The 24,698-nt window shown below is 38.2% G+C and overlaps 1 protein-coding gene across 1 annotated transcript in view; it reads right to left on the minus strand.

Moving 5' to 3' along the window:
- Positions 1–24,698, minus strand: part of LOC125230967 (neuropeptide CCHamide-1 receptor-like) — a 380,354-nt gene that overhangs the window by 60,873 nt on the left and 294,783 nt on the right. Inside the window, exon 4 of the mRNA XM_048136285.1 lies at positions 16,770–16,900. Within this exon, the coding sequence (XP_047992242.1) occupies positions 16,770–16,900 (131 nt within the window). The remainder of the gene's footprint in view (positions 1–16,769; positions 16,901–24,698) is intronic.

Raw genomic sequence — 24,698 nt, forward strand, 5'->3', positions numbered from 1 at the left:
CGTATTAGGTTTATACCCTGTATAGGTATTTGATAGCTTACGCCGTGGCTTGCGTGGGCGACAGTCGCGCGATGGTCGCGCAACTGTCGCCCACGCAAGACACGGCGTTACACTTGACGATTCTTAGCGTTTGAATCGGTCGTATTAATGAAAAAACAGTAAAAACGGCCAGATTGTGTTTTCACAAGCGCTGTTTACTTTGCAGTCCCGGTTTTCATTGAACTCGCATGTACAATTTAAAACAATGTAATTTTATCACTATCTGGCATGAATGATTTAAATTTAAAAGTGGAAAATGTCTGCCTTGGGTGAGACTTGAACTCACGGCCTCTGGATCGATACTCCAGCGCTCTGCCAACTGAGCCACCAAGACTTCAACCAAGCCAGCGAAATTTTCCACTACTAAGGTCAATATACTCCGGGTTGCCGTTTAAGAAGTTTAACACTCTTACGGTAGATGTCGCTACGGGTCCCATTGACCTTAGTAGTGGAAAATTTCGCTGGCTTGGTTGAAGTCTTGGTGGCTCAGTTGGCAGAGCGCTGGAGTATCGATCCAGAGGCCGTGAGTTCAAGTCTCACCCAAGGCAGACATTTTCCACTTTTAAATTTATTCTAAGCCTAGTGGCATCGATTGCAGACGTTTCTGCTAATCAGAAGTTAAAAATGAATGATTTATTTATTTATTTATTTATTTAATCTTTATTGCACAAAAGAAAATCTTGCAGTACAAAAGGCGGACTTAATGCTTTAAGGCATTCTCTACCAGTCAACTTATATAGGGCTAGCTTTTGCCCGCGGCTTCGCTCGAGTTAAAAAGAGACAAAAAGTAGCCTATGTCACTCTCCATCCCTTCAAATATTTCCACTTAAAGAATCACGTCAATTCGTCGCTCCGTTTTGCCGTGAAAGAGGGACAAACAAACAGACACACACACTTTCCCATTTATAATATTAGTATAAATTAGTATAATTATATGGATTTCCAATCTTCATACTAAGAATCGTACCTCAATTTTTTAGCGCCATCTATTAAATACTATTATCACTACATTGATGATGCCTGCAATTTGTTTTTTTTTTTTTTCAAAATGTGTATTGACATGATATGATGATATTAAAATAAAGAAATATGTCCTTTTTTCTTATAAAACATAAAAACACGCATATTTGGGGAAAATATGATTTTGGCCATTTCCAGGCTGCGAAGAGCGCCATCTAGTTTTAAGCCTAAAAAACCCATGCATTTAAGGGGTTTTTTGTATGGGCTTTGTCAGTCCAGTAGGTATTGTATCGTTCTTGCTATCCGGATATTCAGACTTCAATAATAGTTATTTGTTTTACAAGGCCCGCACGTGCCAATATACACGAGCAAGCGAAATATTCGAATAAGTAAGAGCTACCTTTAATAAGTTAGATCACTAGATCTATTACAAAATTTAAATTATATCCTGCCACCCTGCTTCCCTAAGGTAAAGTGGTCGCTTACAGAAGACCGCCTGTTGCTACCTTTAATGTTATTATCAATAAGTATGAAGAATTTAATTTTTGCTTTACCTACTTGATTTATGTAGCTACACAATAATTAGGTACACCCTCTTTCTATTGAATTCCGTTAACTTTAAGAGAAGATTCTTTTGTTCAAATACAATCAATTTCTCTAAGAAACTATCCTCTTAACTCTTACGGTTATCGAATTATTAAATAAATTAATTTAATTACTGAACACGTGTGTGGCATACCTTATCACTTCCTAATGTTATTTGTTTTGACATGTGCCGTCAGACACTTGACAATGACTTTAATGTTATGATTAAGGTACTCTTACACTAATTAATCCATTTATTATGTATGGAAACGAAAAAAAAAATATTTTTTTCGAATTTAACAAAAAGCGATATACACGATGGTTCCTGATTATGAATCTAACTGCGTGTCGAATTTAACGGAAAACAAAAAAAACACGGTGTATATCCGCCCATTAAACACAATGAGGAAACACACTCAAAGATTATGACAGATGGCGCCACCTTTATAGTCCGTTGCACATATTATAAAGAATTTCATACGTGAGAGGGAGAAGATATTTTTTTCTTTCTCTCACATTATATGAATGACAGCGACATGCCTCCTATCCTCCTGTCCTATTTATTTGTGGCTAACTTTTGCGACATAAAATTACTTTTTGTCATCTGTGACTGTGTAAAATTACTTTTTCTAGTCTGTTGGGTCATCCCAGGAATCCAGTATCTAGCCAGGTGTAAGCTTGATATTATTCTAGACCCGAGGGAAATACTGGTCTGAGAAATACGGAACACATTCGCTCCTTGAAAAACATAGTGACACTATCCAAAAAACATAGGTTTTTAGTTAACAACGCCATCTAGGTCGCGCGTTCATAACGAACGCAATGCAAAGACACCTATCGAATTAGCTCGCTTACAAGCGACAGGGGGCGCTAATGTCACTATGGCGAATAGTGGGAATAGACGCGTGGGGGACGGGAACAATGTCATGTTTGCATTAATGACCTGGACGCCGATCAAAATGTAGTGAACTGTAAGACGAAAGTTGTCATTTTGTGTTTAGTGACGGTGTTCCGCGAGATTGAATGGTATGTATGACAATTTTCTTATGGAACATTGTATCAATCCTTAAAGTGTCACTTTGAACTTTAACAATTCTAAACGTTTTGAGATAGGTATAGTGACACTGTGCACGTAATGACGGTTTGGCTTTAAACTATTAGGCTTAATGCAGGTTAAAAATAAAGTTGTACTGTACTTTTACTTAAAATGACGTTATGGTCTTAACTCGCTAAAAAGAATTTGCATGAATGAATCGTCATTATCTGTTTAGTGTCATTTTTGATTGTATGAATTACCATAATTACGCTTGCAAAGCAATGGAATACCGCTGTTATGAGTTTAAAGCCTCTTTAACTGGTAATGGTAGCTTTAAGCGCGTTGACTGATTATTGTCACTTTAAGTTTTATGTCATGCTTTGCGGTAATTAAAATTACAAAACAGTTAATGATTAATTACCTTCTAGACATATTACGTTTAATACCATTGTTCCATTTAAGTTTAGCACATAAACCTACACAATTTTGATAAAATTCTATGAAAAAGACATTTTACTCTATTTTTTTGTAAAATACCTATAAACAGCGCTAATAAAAATGAAAGTTATTTTTTGTATAATTATTTTTTACGAAGTAATTGCTATTTTTGTGATCTACAAGACACAATTACTAATTTAAGATACAATTTAAAAACTATGATTGCTAGTGGATAAATTTCTTGTGCATTAATATAACTAAATTATTAGCCATAAATAAGTATATTTGTTTGTTACAGTAAAAAATGGCTCAACGATATTCAAGGCTCAAAAATTCAAAGCAATCATCAATAGTATAAACACACCAGCATCTACAGATCACCTATTTGCTACATCGCCACGAGCATGCACATTTCAAGCGGCCGACTAAACTTCGCATAAGTTAGGGTATACCACGTCGTCAAAAAAAAATCGCACCTCGCGCAAAATCGTTTCAAGCAAAAATATCTCTAACCTTATTGACTGTAATCTATCAATATTTGTATCATTTCAAAGTACAATTAAAGCCCTTTAAGAGAAAAGGTGTACAACTTTCTTAAAAACAATAATCGCCAATCTGCCGTGGTTTAAAAAAAAAAGGTATTGATGCGATTTTAATGGGACTCTAGGTGTGCTACCCTAGACGGTTTTAGAAGGAGCTGTAAAGGTGTCATGTGGATCTTTTGCACTCCAAAAGTCACCGAGGACGAACGCCTGCAGAAAAAAAAGCCTTGAAGGCAATAGGGGTAAAACACCAGAAAAAGCAGCTCAAGTGGTGGTACTGCTCCTAAACGGACTACGGCAATAGCAAGTTGCTGAACGCCTAAGCATAATCCGTTTCCGGGTGCGACGAGTCTTGTTGCGGTTTCTGGAGACCAGTAGCTACATCAGGAGGCCAGGATCTGAGAGAAGACGCTGCACCACCGCTAGAGACGACCGGTACATTGTATCGGCCTCTTTGCGGAACCGCTTTCTTATCGCTCCTGAGCTGCAGATACTGCTTAGAGCAGCTCGAAGGACTGTAGTGAGTGTCTCCATGATCAGAAGAAGATTGAGGGAGAAGAAAATGTTACCCCGAAGAGCTGACAGAGGCTACCAATTGAAGCCAGAGCCAATACCCCAATCGAATTGCTATAAGGCTTAAGGATTGGACGTTGCAGCAATAGAGGAAAGTTTTGTTCCCCAACGAGACGAAGGAGATCATTTACACCAACTATAACGCAAAAGGGTGTACAGGAGTCAAGGAGAGCAGGTTACACCAGTCTTCACCGAAGAAACAGTCAGTTACGGGAGCGGCTCGTGCATGTTCTGGGGCGGCATTTCCATCGACGGCAAAACGGATCCTTAACTGCAGGCAGTTACATTATGGAGATCTTAGAAGAACGTATGGTCTCGTACGCTGAGTTTTTTGGACCTGATTTCCAATTCATGCACGTCTACGCCCGTTGCCATACTGCCTTGATAGTGCGGGACTCCCTGATGCATGAGGTCGGAATGCACCGTAATGAAGTGGCAGCAACGAGCCCCGACCTGAACCCCATCGAACATCTCTGGGATGAGTTAAAACGGCTTGTTTGGTCACGGGATCCTGCTCCAGCCACCGTCAACGAGCTGGAAGCCGTAGTTATTGAGGAATGGGAAAATATTCCTCAAAAACTGATCGTAACACTGATCGTCCATAACTGATCGCATGGAAGCTACAGGAAGGGCCAGAGGGAGGAACACTGGGTTTTAAGGTTAATTTTAAGTAATTTTTTTCGATATTTGTTGATTTTATTGCGTTTGATTTTTTTTAATTTTAATGAATGCACTTTGGTTACTTTTTCCTGACAATTTTAATTTTTTGTATAAAATGTCATGAATTTTATGGATATTAAAATAAATGTTGTATTACTAACGCAAATGTCAAGACTAAAAGTGATTTTTGTTTCTAATATTTTTTTAGTTATATTTTATTGTTTAAGAGGGCAAGCCAGGAGTGTTTACACTAGTTGTTAAGGGCAGTAATGCTAAATAGATACAGGGTTTGAGACCGAATGTCATTTAATTCAGTAAATTTTAATGTATATACATAAAAGGTGGTTTGATTGCTAATTATTCATTGAAATAATAGGTAAATTTCATAAAAAAATGGCTATAGTGTCATTTTTCCACAAAGTAAAACGAAGATATAAAATTGTCATGTGTCCCTAAACAAAAATAAATGGAAAAGTGTCACTACCATTTTGTTTAAGCTTAATTATCTTAGAAACAAAATAAAAAAAATACAATTTACTATTATACCTATCAAGTTTAGTCACAAAACTAACAAGATCTGCCAAAAAATTACAAGTTTGTTGTAAAAATGGCAATTTTTGACAATTCAAAAATTTCAAAACTTTAAACCATTGTACCCAAAAAAGACGTTTTTCATTTCATGACACTATGTTTTTCAAGGAGCGATCATGTCATGAGCATTACACCAGGTGTCGTAACCAAATGGCATTTCTGCGACGCGAAACGAACGAAACGCCACGAAAGGTAGTCTGGCTCTGTCGCGCCAATACACAAGAGCGATAGAGATAGATATCTACGAGCGTTTCGTTTCGTGAGCGTTTGTGCCATTCGGCTACGTACCCAGGTGTCTTCAGGAGGACAATTTATTTATTTAATCGAAAAGTAACACAGCATTACAGTTTACAATATGGCACTGTGAAACCACAGCATAAAGTCATAAAGAGATAGATAATACTATCGTACAGTATGGCCACTCCCGCTCCCCGCTGAAAGTGCCGCCTACCCCCTCTCGGCTACCTCACAGTTACCGCCTGTCAAAATCGCGATCAGTCGACCTGTCATATTACACTCATACAAGCATAGTACGCGTTCACCTACACGAGCTTAGACTGTGTGCTAGGAACGCGCCTCTTTCATATATTTGATCGCCAGTGTCCGAGGTGTGGTGAAACTATAGCCTGTCAACCAAATTTTGGCAGTAGCAATGTACATCAAACTAAAGTATGGTATCCCTATGAAAGGAACAAAAACCAGCAATGTACGTCGAACAGCCACAGATATATTTTTTTCAAGGGGCTCGCTCCTTCCTTACGAATTAGATAATGTATTAAAAAGGGACGGATATGTGCTAGTTATTTCTCTTTTTGGTAGGGTGGAGATTTCCACAGATAAGATACAAATGACACGCGAATTTCCACCGATTTTCAAAACTAGTATTGCTAGCCCGCGATTTTTCAAATTTGCCGCATTTTTCTAGTGACAAGATTTGGTTGACGGTCTATATGTACAAAATAAATCAATAAATATTATAGGGCATGTAGGTATGTAGATTGAGCGAGTCCCACGGTAAACTCAAGAAGGCTTGTGTTGTGGGTATTCAGATAATGATTTATAATATATGTGTCATCATCATCATCATCATCATCATATCAGCTCTTTATCGCCCACTGTTGAGCTTAGGCGAGCAATTCCCGTTAGGTTTGTTTACTTGGATCACGTCTCCGATTTGGATAAAAATTGGTAGGCTAATACCCATACAACCATTTCGGTCGCAAAATCTTCAAATCAGTAACTAACTGTCAAATGTGACATAACGCGTGGTAATGTCGTGCAAACAATGCGACCGTATTGATACAATAATAAAATGTAGTCGGCGTGTGCACTTGTTACAGTAACAAAATGTGTACGAATTTGTGGCTGTCAATGTCACTGTCAGAATTATTTTAATGACACTTTATTAGTCGACGTATGCACACATAACGGTAACAACATGTGGACGAATTTGTGGCTGTCATTGTCAGTGTGTTGACAGAATTTGTACACACATGTGTAGGTCTGATTACCGAACTGCTCCTAAACCACTGTATCCGCAAATGACAATCTGAAATACGAAGGTTTCTCAAACTGTCTTGTGAAGTTGTGGACTGGTTGCTTTGAATTATTTAAATATGAGCGAATTAAATAATAATAAACGACGACGACTATTTAAGTATACTTCGACATTTTATAGAAATGTAGGAAAGTTAAGAAAAGTACAGAACGATAATTCAAGTAAATAAGCACTTTAAAGTTATGTATTAGACATATAATTTTTAAATCTTATTGATAAAAAAGATGTGTAGTATTGCTTTACACAATAAAAGTAGGTATCAAATGAAATAGAGTATTTACTGTGATATTAATAGATGTCTCATGACGTGCATGCTAGAGTAAATTCCTATACATAACGTAGTATTATTCTAACCTTAATTATTTTTAGGCAGACATGACACAGAAGTTCAGATCGCTGAAATTAATGTTGATAGTAATATTAATGAAAATCGACGTATATTATATTGTTATGAATGCTGGTAGTTACTACTTAGTATTTGTGACGCAGTTTTCATAAATGTATTGGGTTCTTCTGTTGCGCAATAATAGTTTTTTTCAGTAGAGATGCTGTTTTTTTTTCACGCAGTAGTGCAGATTTAAAACACTCCCTTCGTTCGTGTATTAATTGATCGCTACTTCTATTGATTTTCCTCTTTTCCGCACTTGTATCTACAAGTATTTTGTTTGGGTTACAAAAAAAAGCCAAATTATTTACTCTACTGTAAGGTGATGTTCAATGAAACAACGACATGTCGGAAGTGTTCTTTATTGTATAGGTTCGTCTCACTCGCACATTCATGCTTTATACATATGTTGTCTCATTCATTCTACCTGGGTTATTACCTATCTAACGGTCGTATTATGGTTCGATCCGAATATCGACTTTTGCCCTTACACTACTACGTTTTATTTATGTCTCTTTAACATTACAAATTTGTGGACACTTATCTCTACAAAAATCTTGACAAAAGCTGAAATTAATGTTGATAGTAATATTAATGCTGAGGGTGCAGCAGCTGCAGTCGCGCCGCTACGTGCACTTCAGCTCGTTTGTTGTACGCGTGCCGAGGCCGCTGCAGGACACCATCGCGAGTGCAGACTTCTGGCCGAAGGGTGTAGTCCTTCGACGGTTCCGGGGCAACCTGCCGAATTCTACGCCCGGACAGACGACGCAACGAAGCCTCGACGTTACGTTGTCACCTAAATCTAGATGACGTTTCTTACTTTTATGTGTTTATTTTTTATGCTCTTATGTATTTTTTTAGTTACTCAGTGCTTTGGTTTTACTGTCATACTGTGTAACATAATATATTTGAAATAAAATAAAAAATAAAATAAATAAAATTAATGACGACTACTTCAACAAGTGTCAATTGTGAAATGCCGCAAAATACTAGTTGCTCTATAGAAGACCATAATAATATGATCCCCGATCCTTTACAACCCAGCACCTCGGTACGCACGTTACAATTTTTTAAATCTTCTTCAGTGAGGACAACTGAGTACGACGGCATATTTAATTGTTTATAAAGTTTGAGGATACCTGGAAAAAATGAATACAAGAGGCCATTTTGTAAATCCAATCAATATTCACTGCCTTCGGTCACGCGTGTACGCTACGACCATTTTGCGACCGTTTTGGTGACCGTTTGTCGACTGTTTTTTACATAGAATATTACCCAGTCTTAATCCATATTTTAACAACTTTATTGGTTTTATAGGCATTATTTTTATTATTTCAGTATAGTATATGCACCGAAGCACTAAAACTTCACCAATCAATATAATATGTACACAAACACCGAGTAGTTAATAATATTATTGCTGGTTAAACGGAGGTAAATTGATGGCGCGTTGATAAATTTAGACTTATTTTATGACATCACTCGACCAATTTAATTGGCCATGGTAATTAGCCCACATTATAATACAAATGCAAACAATATTTACTTTTAACAAATTCTTACGCCATTACATTTTAATGTCAAATGATTTTATTTCTTTTTTACTTTTCATGACGTCTCTGACAGTCACCATTTGAAAAGAATGAAATGAACGAATGATTTTGGGAAAATGGTCGCCAAACGGTAACAATATGTGCGCGCGTAGTGCACTCTTCTGTGACCATTTGTGCCTGTTACCAATCGTCCCCATTTGGGTCGCCTCGACTAAACGTCGACCGTACTGCGACTAAGCATTGAGACCCGAAGACCTGTGTGTACACAAAATAGGACGATTTGCGTAGGAACGACGACTGATTATGGTTATATGGGTAGAGTCCATGATCCTGAGCAAGATCCACTAGATTTCTCAAAATGTCCTAGGTTGATTGTATGAAACTTTCCTTTTTTGTTACCGAAAATGTATAGAAATCTGGTAACAAAAAAAGAAGGTTTCATACAAACTACATAGGACATTTTGGGAAACCTAGCGGATTTAGCTCAGCATTATGGACTCTATCAGCCTACCAATTTTTATCTAAATCGGAGACGTGATCCGAATGTACAAACTTAACGGGAATTTTATTGCTCAGGCCTCTCTTCTAGTACGCCACTTGTCCCGGTCCTGAGCTAGTCTCATCCAGTATACAGTAGGTACTTATACAAATACTTATGAACAGATAGAAAACATCCATGACTCAAGAACAAATATCCGTGCTCATCACACAAATAATGCCCTCACCGGGATTCGAACCTAAGGACCACGGCTTAGCAGCAAAGGTGGAAAATTACTGCCATGGATGCGGCCTCTGAGCTACCATCACTTCAATCAAGTTTAGCCAGCTCGCTCAGTGACAGATCCGCTTGATTTTATATTTGGTGGGTCGACGAAGATTGTAACCTACAAAATGTACAAATTATTTGTTTACGTTTTTAGGGTTCCGTTCCGTTCCAAAAAGGTACAAAAGGAACCCTTATGGTGCCGCTCTGTCCGTCTGTCTATATGTGTCTGTCTGTCTGTCCGTCTGTCACATTCCTTAATATCTCGAGAACTACTTATGCTATCGATATGAAAGGAATAGTTATGAACATTGTTAACCTCTACAAATTGAAAGTATATTTTTTTAAATTTATTTTAAATACCTATAAATAGAGTTTCTGAATAAAACATCAAACACAACCACTTTACACGTGCTCTTTATTATCTCCAGGGTTCTCAATGTTAATAGCTATCACGTGCCACTTGGTTTTGTATTCATCAAATACTTCATATTACCCATATTTTTTATGGAATGATATCAAAAACGTCATACAAAGAAGAATTTTCTCCACAAATACAGGTGTATAATATTTAATATTAATAATTAGTAATTCTTGGAAAACCGCCCGCCCGTCGGTTTGAAATCATAACCATACCACAGAATACATAATATGACCATACGCAATTTTAGAAGGAAACTGCCACAACTCAAAAGCAATTTGTTTGAGCGTTAGGTCACTTTCGTTCTAAAGGTATATGAGAAGGAATTGAGAGAACCTAAGTACTAATTTTGTACAAACTAAAGAAGAAAAACAAACCATAGATATAGAAAAAATAAAGACCGAGTGTATTAAGCAGGATCTAAATAACTTTATGTCATCCTGTACACTCTCACTGAAAGAGATACAGCTACTCTACTTGATCTTCAATCCGTACTTTAGTACCGGTTCGGCTGTCCAAAATCAAAGCCTAGCAAGTGCATTTACCGAAATTTTACAGGAGAGGCAAACAAAGATTTTGTTAAAAAAAATTAGTACCTAAGACCTTTTTCTCACAAGACTTGGTTTTATATAAAGAAGTATAACTTGCTTTACAAGACAAACTGTTGAAACTAAATGTATGTGTCTATTTAGAACTTTTATGTGCCTTACTAACAATTAATTACAAAAAAATAATAGTATTGTTTCGTCAATTACAAAACAAAAAGCTAGCAAGTGGTCTTACTAAGTATTTTAAATGGTTAATTTTCGCATTATCCCGGCATTTGCCACGGGATTTGCCACGGCTCATAAGAGCCTGAGGTCCACTTTGACAACTAATCGCAAGATTTGGCGTAGGAACTAGTTTTTACAAATGCGGCTGCCATCTTACCTTCCAACCCGAAGGGTAAGTAGGCCTTATTGGACTTAGTCCGGTTTCCTCACGTTTTTTCCTTCACCGAAAAGGGACTAGCAAATATCAAAATTTCGTTTCATGTCTGATCACATTATAATATTTGTTTGATGGGATCATAATAACAAAAGGCAACATTATTAGACAATTAATTAAATTTTATGCATAAAACAAAAATCAGTCATCGGGTAAACAATAGGCTACTTGACCCTTTTTATAGTTTATCTTATAGCATTACTTACTATCCAATTAACGGAAAAAAATATCACTTTATTTTATTATGGCTTATAAACCGCAAAAAAATATTTAAAAAAAATACGTTTACGTAATATTTCAGGCAAAAACAACATCAGCCATGTCATCTATAAATTTTCTGTGAATAAAGTAATTCAGTGCGAAAACAACACTTTCTGACAATTTAAGTACGAGGCATAAAGGTATTATGTAATGTCAGCGATTGATTTGACATGAATTCTATGAGGTCAATACACGGCCGACAGAGCTTTCGGTGGCCAAAAAAAATTTATTCACATTTTTGAATTAAAAATACGTAGACATCGTACACATTTAATAGGTACCCAAAATATTACAGAAGATAATTAATTATTGCGCCAAATTAGATATGAGTCTAGTAGCCTATTCGCCTCCAGTTTAAAGATCATCCGAAAGGTCATTAATTGGCAATCGACTCCAAAAATCACGCCTTGTTTCTGGCATTAAAGGCACTAATTTTGCAACTAGAGTGTCCTTTTTTTAACACGATAGTTTCATATGTAACACACGCCATATACTGCACATCAACAACCTGTTACAAGCACTAGGTACTACTGGCAGTTATTCCTTTAGGTAGATTGGAAAGGCATAATTGTTAGAACTATTTTAAGTTGCTCCCATCGTCAAATATATATAAGTAGGTTAAGTAGGTACCTAGTTACGTAAAATAGATCGCAAAAATAATGTTAAAAAGCATTCCGAATGTTAATACTTCGATCCAAGCCCCATTAAAACATCACAAATAAAAAACCACAATTCAGCACCACAAACACTTTTGCGATCGCTACACAATATTAAATAAGTATAATATCACGGGCTAAAACAACGAACATAATGAGAATGATTATCTAAAAGCAGCTGCTAAAATTCGTCTCCATTGATCACTTTTATTCATCATGCGTCCGCGCAGCAGCGCAAAGTACGACAAACTAGAAACTTCAGGGTGGCTAGCCGAATGGCACAATCGCTCACGAAACGCTCACGAAACGAAGCGCTAGTAGATATCTATCTCTATCGCGCTTGCGTATTGGCGCGACAGAGCCAGCGGCGTATCGCTTTCGTTTGGCGTCGGAGAAATGCCATTCGGCTACGGGGCCAGGGTGGCTAGCCGAATGGCACAATCGCTCACGAAACGCTCACGAAACGAAGCGCTAGTAGATATCTATCTCTATCGCGCTTGCGTATTGGCGCGACAGAGCCAGCGGCGTATCGCTTTCGTTTGGCGTCGGAGAAATGCCATTCGGCTACGAGGCCAGGTTGAAACTCGTTCCCTAAATTCGGATCCTGAACGGAACAAACGCGGGCGGGGGCGCGGGAACGGCGACCGTTTGAATTCAAACTTCACTCATTACTGACTTGCTATGTTTTATTTATTGTTATATTTGAATTCCTTGTTCAACCCTTCGGCAATTTTTTAAATTTAAAACCTAGTATGGGACAATTCCATATTCAAAAACCTAGTATGTTCCGTTTACAAACTCAGAAACCTAGTATAGCATGCACTTACTAGGTTTTTGGACTTGAAAAAATTACTTACTAGGATTTTGATTTTGATATTTGCATGTAAGATATGCACTTGCTAGGTTTAGAGGGTTCCGTAACTTTGATCCTAATTGAGATAGAAATACAGGTGTTTTTGCATTAGACGCAGCTCAAAATTTGAGGCTGATTGATTAAAACCATCTATTTTTGCGTTTATCTTTGTGTAACTGGTTTTAGGTGTAATCAGTATCTAGTACCTTAAATGTTTAGAGAGTAAGTTGTTCTTGTAACGTAGGTTAAGGCGCCATATGTAGAATGGTTTATACAATAAATGATTTTTATCTTTATCTTATCTTTATCTTAAAAAAACGTATTTTGACAAAAAATGTCCCTTGCTAGGTTTTGATTTTGGACAGCCGGGTTGTTCTATCCAACTTTATGAGAATTATTTGAGTTTTGGTAACCAAGTCGTAATTTGTCAGTATTGTTGTTTTGGTAAAATAGTGCCATGATGACGTCACATACCCGTCATCTAAAGGATTCTGCAATAAGTACAAACTCTTCAGATCTGCAGGAGCTATAAATTGGAAACTGGAGAGAAATTACAGACAGGATCCAGTGGTGAGCAGACGTGGAGGCTGTGACACATTTTGGGTCGCCAAATACGCGACGCGGCGCGACGAGATCAAACCTTCGATCTCTATTGAAGTATCTAGTCTAGGCAGGCGACGTCGATGAACCATGGTTGATAAGAGTTGCGTTGAAACGCGACGGCGGCGAACGCGCAATAGGACAGTCGTCCACGCAAGCGAGCATTTCTTTTTTTTTGCCACTTTTATGAAGTGTAATATTTTTGAAAAAAAAATATGCTATTTCTACTCAGAATTACTAGCCTTTTCAATCCTGGTAGATAAAAAAAATGTCCCATACAATTTTTTCTTATTTTGTTATCATTTTCCGTACATGTTGTATGGGGTAACAAAAGAGAAAAAAGTGTATGGAAATTCTGAGACATTTTTTGTCTCCCAGTGAGATTGAAAGTACTCGTGATTCTAAGTACAATTGACCTAAAATTCCCTAAAACAATAAAAAAAAAATATTGGCAAAAAAAAAGAAATGCTCAAGCCACGACGTTCAGACGCTACAGGAGCGAAAACGCTAAAATAGAAAGGAGCCCCCCCTTTCAATTTGGGAATTTTAGTTATATACTAGTATCATGAACTAGATTTATTGATAAAAAATATTTTCATTAAGAACAACTCAGTTAAAAGATATTGCAAAAAAATCTTTAAAATCGAGGCTCCGCTCTCGACTGTTTCCTCCTTCAAAACTTAATCAATCGTAACAAAATTTGAGAATCTGAATAACAATGAAATAATCTGTGTCGGACCGTTTAGTTTTTTTGGCTAATTAATTGTCACCAATTTTGAATAGTTTGTTTTACGCCATAATCAATAACACCGTTTTTAGAAATTTAGGATGGGCTCTAGCGTCTTTAAAATCAGAATATCAAAAAAATCAAAATGGTCCGACACAGATAAAAATTATAATAAAAAAATCATTGCTCTATTTTCAAAAACCAGGGAGGGAAATAGTCGAGAGCGTTTGTATGAAGAATTGGCCCCTCTTGTATCGTCAAGTAAGGCTAGTTTTACGCCGTGTCTTGCGTGGGCGACGGTCGCGCGACCGTCGCCGTCGCGTCTCATCGCATCGTCTACTTCCATATCGATAAGGTTTGATTTCGTATGCGTCGCATCGCCGTCGCGCGACCGTCGCCCACGCAAGCCACGGCGTTAGTGTCACGCAGACAGACCAGAGCACGGCCAATTTGTATGAAGACCCGTCCGCATTACTCTAAAACGTTTCCTGAATTTAATACGATGTCGATGGAGTGTTGGATCCAAAGGAAATTGCCAACTCATTTAGAACTAAGTTTACAATTAGCTCACCGTTAGGTCCACCGAGTGGGGATCACGAGCCTGGTACATTGGGCGGAAAGCTGTCGGTGTGTGTTTGCGCTAAAGACATTCGCGTAGCAATTAGTCGAATGAATGGGGGCAAGTCGCCTGGACACGATGGTTTAAGTGTGGAACACCTCCGACATGCTGGTGTCCACCTACCTCGAGTGTTGGCCTTATTATTCAACTTGTGCCTAAATCACTCTTATTTACCGCCTGAATTGATGATGACCATAGTAGTGCCAATTATTAAAAATCGAACAGGTGACGCCTCGGATGGAACAAATTACAGGCCTATATCTTTGGCGAATATTGTAGCAAAAGTTTTTGACAGTGTGTTAAACTCGTATTTAACTTCACGCATAAAAATACACGATGCCCAGTTCGGTTTTCGGTCTGGGTTGTCAACAGAAGCGGCCATTCTCAGTCTAAAACACACTGTCAAATACTATGCAGACAGGAAAACGCCTATCTATGCCTGTTTTTTGGACCTCACGAAGGCTTTCGATCTAGTATCCTATGATATCCTATGGGATAAGCTAAGGAGGTCAGGATTACAGCCAGAGTTGATTCATCTTTTAAGGCATTGGTATTTGCATCAAGAGAACCGTGTAAGGTGGGCGGGGGTGGCGACGGATTCATACAGGCTTGAGTGCGGGGTTCGGCAGGGCGGATTGAGCTCTCCTTTGCTGTTTTGCCTCTACGTAAATGAGCTTGTTGAGAGGCTCAGCGGTACACATGTCGGCTGCCATGTTGATGGCGTGTGCCTAAACAACATCAGTTATGCGGATGACATGGTGCTGTTGAGCCCCTCTATTAGAGCTCTCCGTAAACTGATAGCAGTGTGTGAGTCCTACGCCTCCTCGCACGGATTGCTATATAATGGGAAAAAGAGTGAAATCCTGGTTTTCAAGGCTGGAAATAAGAGTCCTACAATTATCCCCCTGTCCATCTAAACGGCATCGCTCTCAAGAGAGTTACGCACTTTAAATATCTTGGGCACATTGTAACTGATGATCTGAAGGACGATGCCGACATGGAAAGGGAGCGGAGGGCATTGTGTGTGAGGGCGAATATGCTGGTCCGTAGGTTTGCAAGGTGCTCCAAACCAGTTAAAATAGCATTGTTCAAAGCATACTGCTCATCTTTTTACGCTAGCAGCCTATGGATCAGATATACCCAAAAGTCATACAATGCAATAAGAATTCAATACAACAACGCCTTTAGGATGCTGATTGGTCTGCCTAGGTTCTGCAGTGCCTCCACAATGTTTGCGGTGGCTCGTACTGACGGATTCGCAGCAATCTTGCGCAAAAAGGCAGCGTCACTACTGAACAGAACGAGGAACAGCCCAAACAGCATCCTAAAGATGATTGCAAATCATGTGTGCTGTCCTGTATTTAACAAAATAATATTAAATGTGAAATCGAATCTAGTTTTTAAGTACTAACATTATTTTATAAGCGATTACTAACAATAATGAGATCAATGTTATCTTTATGAAATAAATAAATATTATATTATATTATTATAATACATAGGTCCGCGCGGTCGGTCCTCCGCGTGACTCTAGAACCAGCCTGCGTATGATACAAACTGTACAAAGGACTATATTATTATTTTACCTGTTTGACGACCGGTCTGGCGCAGTCGGTAGTGACCCTGCCTGCTGCGCCGCGGTTCCGGGTTCGAATCCCGGTAAGGGCATTTATTTGTGTGATGAGCACAGATATTTGTTTCTGAGTCATGGATGTTTTCTATGTATATAAGTATTTATATATATATATTAAATATATCGTTGTCTGAGTACCCACAACACAATAAAATGATATTTTGTATCTACCGCATAAGCGCCTTGGCACCCTAGCTGTAAGTTTATGCATGAGTAAATAAATAATTGAGAAATAATTGAGAACACAAGCCTTCTTGAGCTTACCGTGGGCCTCAGTCAATCTGTGTAAGAATATCCTATAATATTTATTATTTATTTATTTATTTTACCTGTGTAGTAGGATTGACGACGAAGGTCCTCACATACGAGCCGACATACGCCGGCGTGGCTAGCATCGCCGCTAGCAACCAGATGCCGATCGCTGTGGCCACCGTCAGCCTAGTAGCGCGTTTGCTACCACCTGTAACAATGCAAAAGGAATAATTCAATAAACTAAACGGTTCTAAGTATATCCATCATCAGTTTTGTAGAATACTAGTATTTGCTACTACTTGTAACGAAACAAATGTACCTAATATCCTACTACAAATGAGAAAGTCTGTGTGTCTGTCTTGTCCGTCTTTCACGGCAAAAAGGAGCGGTGAATTACATAGGCTACTTTTTGTCTCTTTATATCACCTCACTTCTGTAAAATCAGGGGCGAAAATTTGTATTGAGCATTCCGCAAACTTTCGAATTTAACACGACGCAAGCGAAGCCACGGGCAAAAGCTAGTATATTATAATCTAGCAACGTCAACATCAAGGGTGAATACAGGGTGAAATAAAGAGGACCGTTCGAACTTTGCATAGTGACTTTTGAGGTTATAGTCAAGAACTTTTATTATGAGACCAATGTTGAAATCGCGAAAATAAATGTATCTGTTCCATAGAAATGAGCGACATCATGACAGTCGAAAATGTATGAAACAACCATTTTTGCTATTGGTCCCATTATAAAAGTTGTTTACTATGACTACAAAAGCCACTGTGCAAAGTTTGTGAACGGTCTTTTTTATTTCATAGGCACCTTCGTCTGGGCGAGCTCACTCCATGCATGCAAGCACGGTCGCACGGTAAACGATATGAGGTCAGGCCGTCCCTTTCGCACTATTTCTAAATGTGATGGGGACGCACCGGTGAGATAAAGTTTTTCCAAAGAGTGTGATACGCTCTTTCTACTATGTATGTATGTATGTATATAAACACTTTATTGTAAATAAGACAAGTTAGGACATAGAAATACAGTATAGTTATCGTGTACAAAGGCGAACATACTACGCAGCATATAGAAATCATATTTCGTTAATTTCCTCGCGTTTTCCTTCGACGAATATCAGCAAGTTTGAAATGATATCTCATTTTAGTTTGGAGAAACTCATTGAAACGAACTGGATATTTTGAATTTGCTCGGTACGTAGTAATTTAAGTTTGGCGGGCCGCATCGCCAACTGATTCACAGTTTGGTCGCAGCGAAACTTGAATTTAAATGATAGGAATAGGGAACTTGCATGTACAAGGTATGAGTAGTATATTTTATATCATGCACCAAATAAAACATCAAATAATTATAAGAAACACATGGAGAGTAGTTATTGTTAAACCCAATTTTGTTTATAGAGCAAAGGATAACATTACATAATTATCAAAATAATAGAAACAAATTAAAACTAAACTAAACCTAACTTAACCTAGGGGACTACACTGTACCTACAGATGTCTGCCAAGTCGCTGCCAGTACCTAATGTGCCCATAAGACTGGCCGCGTTTCCTCGCTGGATGGCGATGCCACGGCCCAATTTATATTTAATAAGTATTTAGGATGTAAACATGAGTGGACCATGACGTCACATAATTTCGTACAAAAGTCAATTTATCAAAAAATAAAGTACACTTACAACAAAAAAAATTATCGGCTTCCGCACTTATCGAGATCGCATAAGTGCGAGCAAGGTATATATAAAACCCAAATCGTTAACTGATGTTAATCGTACTGTAATTGATTAGCTTAAGATTTCAATTCCATCCAATCATATCCAGAGGCTATGTCTATGCGTCAGTATTATTTCCATCATCATCATCCTTGCGTTATTCCGGCATTTGCCACGCAAGCGACGACCATCTGACCTTCCAGACCGAAGGATAACTAGGCCTTATTGGGATTTGTCCGGTTTCCTCACGATGTTTTCCTTCATACCACTGGCAAATATCAAATGACATTTCGCACATAAGTTCCGAAAATCTCACTGGTATTCATATTTAAAGTCACATACAGGTCGAACGCGATTAATTAACATTATTTTTACCTTTTTTCCCAACGTTTCGGCCAGGTTGCACTGGCCGTGGTCGCGGAAGACTGACGTCCCAGCAAAGTGTCACCGGAGATGTAAACAACACAAAACTACCCGATATTAATTTATATAAATGTTCGGGGTAGACAAATAAATATAATCTACCCGCACTCTATCTCACTGGTATTGTCAGTATTATTTCCATTTATAATGAATGTGAATCATCAGTAGTTATCAAATCTATTTTTTTACACGTGTATCATGTGAGTAACGATATTTGCACTATAACAACCCCTCTTCCCAAATAAAGGTGAAATCGCTAAACGTTTTAAAATGTTAGATTCACCTAGCTACATTTCCAATAAAAAGCTTCCGTGCCAACGCATAAAAGAGTCCATATTTTGTACCTGGATTTGACACCTGATACGCGATCAATAATCCTATCCTATCCTACACCTTATAAAACAAAGTCCTCCGCCGCGTCTGTCTATGTGTTCGCGATAAACTCAAAAACTGGACAGATTATCATGCATTTTTTATTTTGGTAATAAATAGATGAGAATAGATACCTACTTTTCGTAATAGAGCATAGAGGAATCAGTAAGGGAAGAGTTGTAATATTACATTCATCAGTAAATGCGAGTTATTTGTATAGGCACTAAGTGACATCTAGCGACAATCACACGTCAATCACGCGTCAAATAGCGTGAATTATCAGTACCAATACTCGATACTAGGTGGCAACAGTGTCTCTTCTGCCAAAAAAACATTATTAGAACAGTTTACAACTTATATTACAAGCAGAAGGAATTGAAAACAGAATACTGATTAATGGCATTGTAATATTAGCTAAAAATTGGTGAGCATTAGACTCTTCGTTCGTCGCGACATCTATTGACAAGTAGCAGTACTGAGAATTTACGCTGGTTGACGCGTGATTGTCGCTAGATGTCACTTAACTATGCCTATACAAATAACTCGCATTTACTGATGTATGGAGTTACATCTTTTCCCTTTCTTATTCCTCTATGTAATAGAGTGATTCTTGAGGAAGGTTAAGGGTCTTCTCAAACCTATCAACGCCGAATCGGCTTTCGCCGACTAAAAATCGCTCGATGATGATGCGTAAGCGTCTAACGAGCGATTTTTGGTCGGCTATTCCCGATTCCGTTTGTTAAGATTTTGTGTGAATTGGCTGAAATATAACGATATTTCAACGACAATCAATGTTCGGAAGCCGAACGACGGACTGGAAATGTCTGGAGGAGCTATTGGTCCATGAAACATCTGATGAAAGGTGATCTCCCATTGTCACTCAAGCGGAGACTCATGGACATGTGCATACTTCCAATTCTCACCTACGGTGCACAAACTTGGTCTTTGACAGCGTCTCAGAGGTCCAAGCTCGGGGTTTGCCAGCGAGCTATGGAGCGCAGCATATTAGGCGTAAAATTAATGGATCCTATCCGGAACACTACGGTGCACGGTGCGTTCCAAGACAAAAATTGTCGATGTGGCTCGGAAAGCGGTCAAGCTGAAGTGGGACTGGGCTGGACACGTCTGCCGTATGCCGAGTGAGCTTGGGCCCTGCCCCGCTGCTGGCGGCACCCTAGGTTAGGTTTTTTATAATATGTTTATATGTTTTTATATTGTTTTGTAAGTGTTTTTTTATTTTACTTTTATATTCATATTGTAAAAAACCTAGCATAAGAAAAAAGATAAATAAAGGAATAATAATAACGATAATTTGCTAATCCGGTCGGACGAAATCTCACTGGCAGAATTTTAATCGAAGACGCAGCCCAAACTGTTTGAAATTTATTAAAACAATTTATGGCGAAATCCTTTTTGCTGTGTACTTAAACACAGCAAAAGGGAGTGTACAAGTTTCTAATGTGACACTCCTTGAGTTGCAGGCGTCCATAAGTTACGGTGACCGCTTTCCATCAGGCGGACCGTATGCTTGTTTGCCACTGACGTAGTATTAAAAAATGTGTCTTTCTTATAGGCCTATAAAAAAGTCCACGATGGCATAATGTCTATCTTTTTAAGATAACTATAAACATTTTTATGCTTTACTCCCCGTGCGAAGCCGGGGCGGGCCGCTAGTTAAGTGAATAATTCAGGCACTCGGTCCAGTGAATATTTTTGTTTTAACTATTTGTTTCCAGGTTTGTCTGGATATAGTTGAAGGGATGAAGAGTGACATAGGCCTCTTTTCGTCTCTTTCTAACCCCCCACTTCTCTAAAATGGGGGGTGGGGGGAAGTTTGTATGGAGCATTCTGCAATGTTTGAATTTAACGCGAGCGAAGCCGCGAGCAAAAGCTAGTTTTATAAGTCAGGTGCGGGACGTGGGTGACGTCATTTCCAAACTAAAATGGAATTGGGCGGGGCATGTTGCCAGGCAGTGATGGCAGGTGGACCAAAATGTTGACCGAATGGTGGCCGCTATCGGATGTAAGAAGCGCCTGGCATCCGTTGGCTCCTTGGATGGACGACATTCGAAAAACTGCGGGGCACTTCTGGATGAGATTAGCCCAGGACCGTGATAAGTGGCGTACACGAAGGAAGGCCTATGCTCAGCAATGGCTGAAATGATGATGAATATAAGTAAAATAAATAAAGTTCTTTAAACATAATTCTGCTAAAAAATATACAGTTTTTATCTGTTAGTATTAAAAGTGACATTTTTATAAATAGAACCTTCATTTTTGACTTTTGGCACTGACATATCCTATCCACAAAGCCATATCGTAGCTAAATCAGATGTTTTACAAATGTTAAAATTTGAATAGGGTCGTAACTGAAGTTCGAGTACTTTCATTTTAGACTGCCACAGAGTAAATAATTCTTCTAGCGAATACCACAATTTTCTTATTTATCTTTATTTGTAGGTACACCTATCGCATTAATTAGTTACTTTCGCCCTCTAGCCGTCCTTTGAACTTTGTACAATTCTTTCGGTCCATTCGAACAAATATATATATGTCGGAGAATGACCAAAATGTGGTTTAAGATACGTTTTATGACGCTATATTTGACAAATGGAGCAAACAAGGGTTTTAGAACTTTGTACAACCTGGCTGGTATTAGACAGAGTTCTGCCAAAACGTCAGAGAGGACGCTACTGTCTAAAAGAACAGAATCGAAAAACAGATGATGAACAGATGATTGGAGGCTGTCAATCGATCTGCAGTGGAAATGGTTGAGGAGTGCTGGCGTTGTTGGAGATTCATCGGTCTAATCCGGCGGTTTGCTCGAAATAATAGGCGGAATGTATTATTTCATGTGATTAAATGTGTAATCGGTTTTGTGCAGTAAATTCTGTGAAATGGACATGGTATTTCATTGAAAGCTCTCATAAACAACTACAACGGGTCCTGACAACGGTTCTGGTATGATACGCCCACGATCCGACACGTCCTCTCTGACGTTTTGGCAGAACTCAGTCGAATACCAGCCAGGTTGTACAAAGTTGTAAAACCCTTGTTTGCTCCATTTGTCAAATATAGCGTCATAAAACGTATCTTAAACCACATTTTGGTCATTCTCCGACATATATATTTTTTATGGGATAGGAGATAGGAGGCAAACGAGCAAACAGGTCGCCTGATGGTAAGCGATCACTGCCGCCCATGGACACCCGTAACACCAGAAGTGTTGGAGGTGCGTTGCCGGCCTTTAAGATGGGTGTACGCTCTTTTCTTGCAGGTTTGAAGGTCGTATCCGTCCAGAAATACCGCTGACGACAATTCATTCCACAATCCAACATTAGCAATTAAAATCCATTCTTGTACAGATACAGACGTCCGCTCCTGTTCTTGTGAGACCATAAGTCGTACAAAAGTTATGAAGTATCTAGGTTTGCTTATCGATGAAAATTTAAACTTCAAAAGTCACATCTCCTGTCTTTCTAAAAGAGTCCGTAAAACAATATACATCTTCAAGAAACTCCGGCACTCCGCGGATCCAACTCTCTTAAAAAACATTTACATATCTCTGTGTCAGTCTACAATTACTTACGCGATATCAGTCTGGGGCTGCGCTGCCAAAACCTATATGTTAGTTGTTGAGAGAGCCCAACGCTCTGTCCTGAAAGTTATGCTCAAAAAGCCCTATAGATATGAAACAAAAAGTCTTTACGCAGATGCCCAAGTCCTTACAGTCCGTCAGCTTTATATCCACAAAGTCTGCCTCTCTATGCACAGATTCGCGTCTAAGCTGGATAATTATTCCGAACTGATCTCAAAACGCATCTTTAGATTACCCATCTCATCAGTTAACACTGCTTTTGGCAGACGCCTCGGTGATGTTTTAAGCTATAAAATCTACAATACTGTCGTAAAGCTGCAAACCGGGCTGATACGTTGCACGGTATCGGAGGCTAAACGTATTCTTTGCAAATGGTTACTGTCACTTGACTACCATGAAACTGAAAACTTACTTCAATAGGTAATTTAACAATAAATTTAACAATAATTTTAACTATAACCATACTATAAAATAACTTCTGCAAACTGTAATATTTTGGGCAACAGAATCAATGTTTAATAACTGTTCACACTGTACTTTTAATTATATAGTTACTGTGTTTTTCTAATTTTCTAACTACTGTCAACAGACTTCCATGAAACTGAAAACTTACTTCAATAGGTAATTTAGTAATAACTTAATTATACCCATAGTATAAAATAACTTCTGTAAACTGTAATACTTTAGACAACAGAATCAATGTTTAATCATTGTTTACACTGTACTTTAATTATATAGCTAACTTGTTTTTCTAACTTTCATGACATATTTTAAATGCAATACAGGTCTCCCGCGGTACAGGCCTAGCCTAGTGCGGGGACCCCTGGAAACTTGTGTTAACAATAATTAGGATATGCACAAATGGATGTAAATTTTACCTATCTTTTGTAACAAATGACTTTGTGTTTATGTGCAACAATAAACGATTTTTTACTTTTACTTTTTACTTTTACTTTAATTTAGCTCTGCCTTTGTCTATATGTGTGATTGAAATTATTTATTTAAATGATATTATGTGATTGCAGTATAAGTCGTAATTCTATTACATTTGGCCCAACTCTGCCACTGAGGTAAAAATGTAAAAAATCCTTTAGATATCATCCTGATTTCAGTGTACGTTCGAATGGGCCTGTTTGTTATTAGTGCGATAAATAGGCAAACTGCGGTGAATTACCGGCCAATTCCAGTAATTTTATGGGAATTTGTTAGCTTCTATCGTTTCAGAGCAACAAGGAGGTTATAACTCACTAGTATTTATTACTTTGTAACTCTGTTTGGACAAATGTAAGGAACGGTTGATGTTCTTTTCGTCTCGTGCCTGCTAAACGGCCACTTCTTCAAAAAAAAACCATTTTGACTAAAATTGTTATTTTTTTAATTTTTGGTTAGGTTATGTTGTTCAAAACATATTGCTTAAGCCCCATTTAGATGGTGCGAGTTTCTCGCCTCGAACGTACGATTATCAAAGTACGAGAAAAAATATCGTATCATGTGTACGATATCGCACGAGAGGGGGTGATAATCGCCTCGCCTTTGATATTTGTATGTCTCCGTGTAAACAAAACTCATATGCGAGAATCGTATACGAGTTTATACGCTACTCAGTCAAAATGAATTCAGTATAGAAATCATGTAAAACATGGTGTTTTTATATTTATAGCTAAGTACCTCTCAGTAACTGCTACAACCAAAAATGAATTCGGCTTATTAATATTATAGAGTTAATGTTTACTGGTATTTTACCCCATTTACCTATGGGGCAAAATGCTTACGATAAATGTTATCTATATTCTATGTTCAACAATATCCTAAACCTAATCGCAACCAAGAAATTATTAGCTAGGTAACGCTACGGACGAATTACATAATTATTTTCCCTATAGTATATTATTTAGA

The sequence above is a fragment of the Leguminivora glycinivorella genome, chromosome 11, assembly GCF_023078275.1.
Source record: "Leguminivora glycinivorella isolate SPB_JAAS2020 chromosome 11, LegGlyc_1.1, whole genome shotgun sequence".
Lineage (NCBI taxonomy): Eukaryota > Metazoa > Arthropoda > Insecta > Lepidoptera > Tortricidae > Leguminivora > Leguminivora glycinivorella.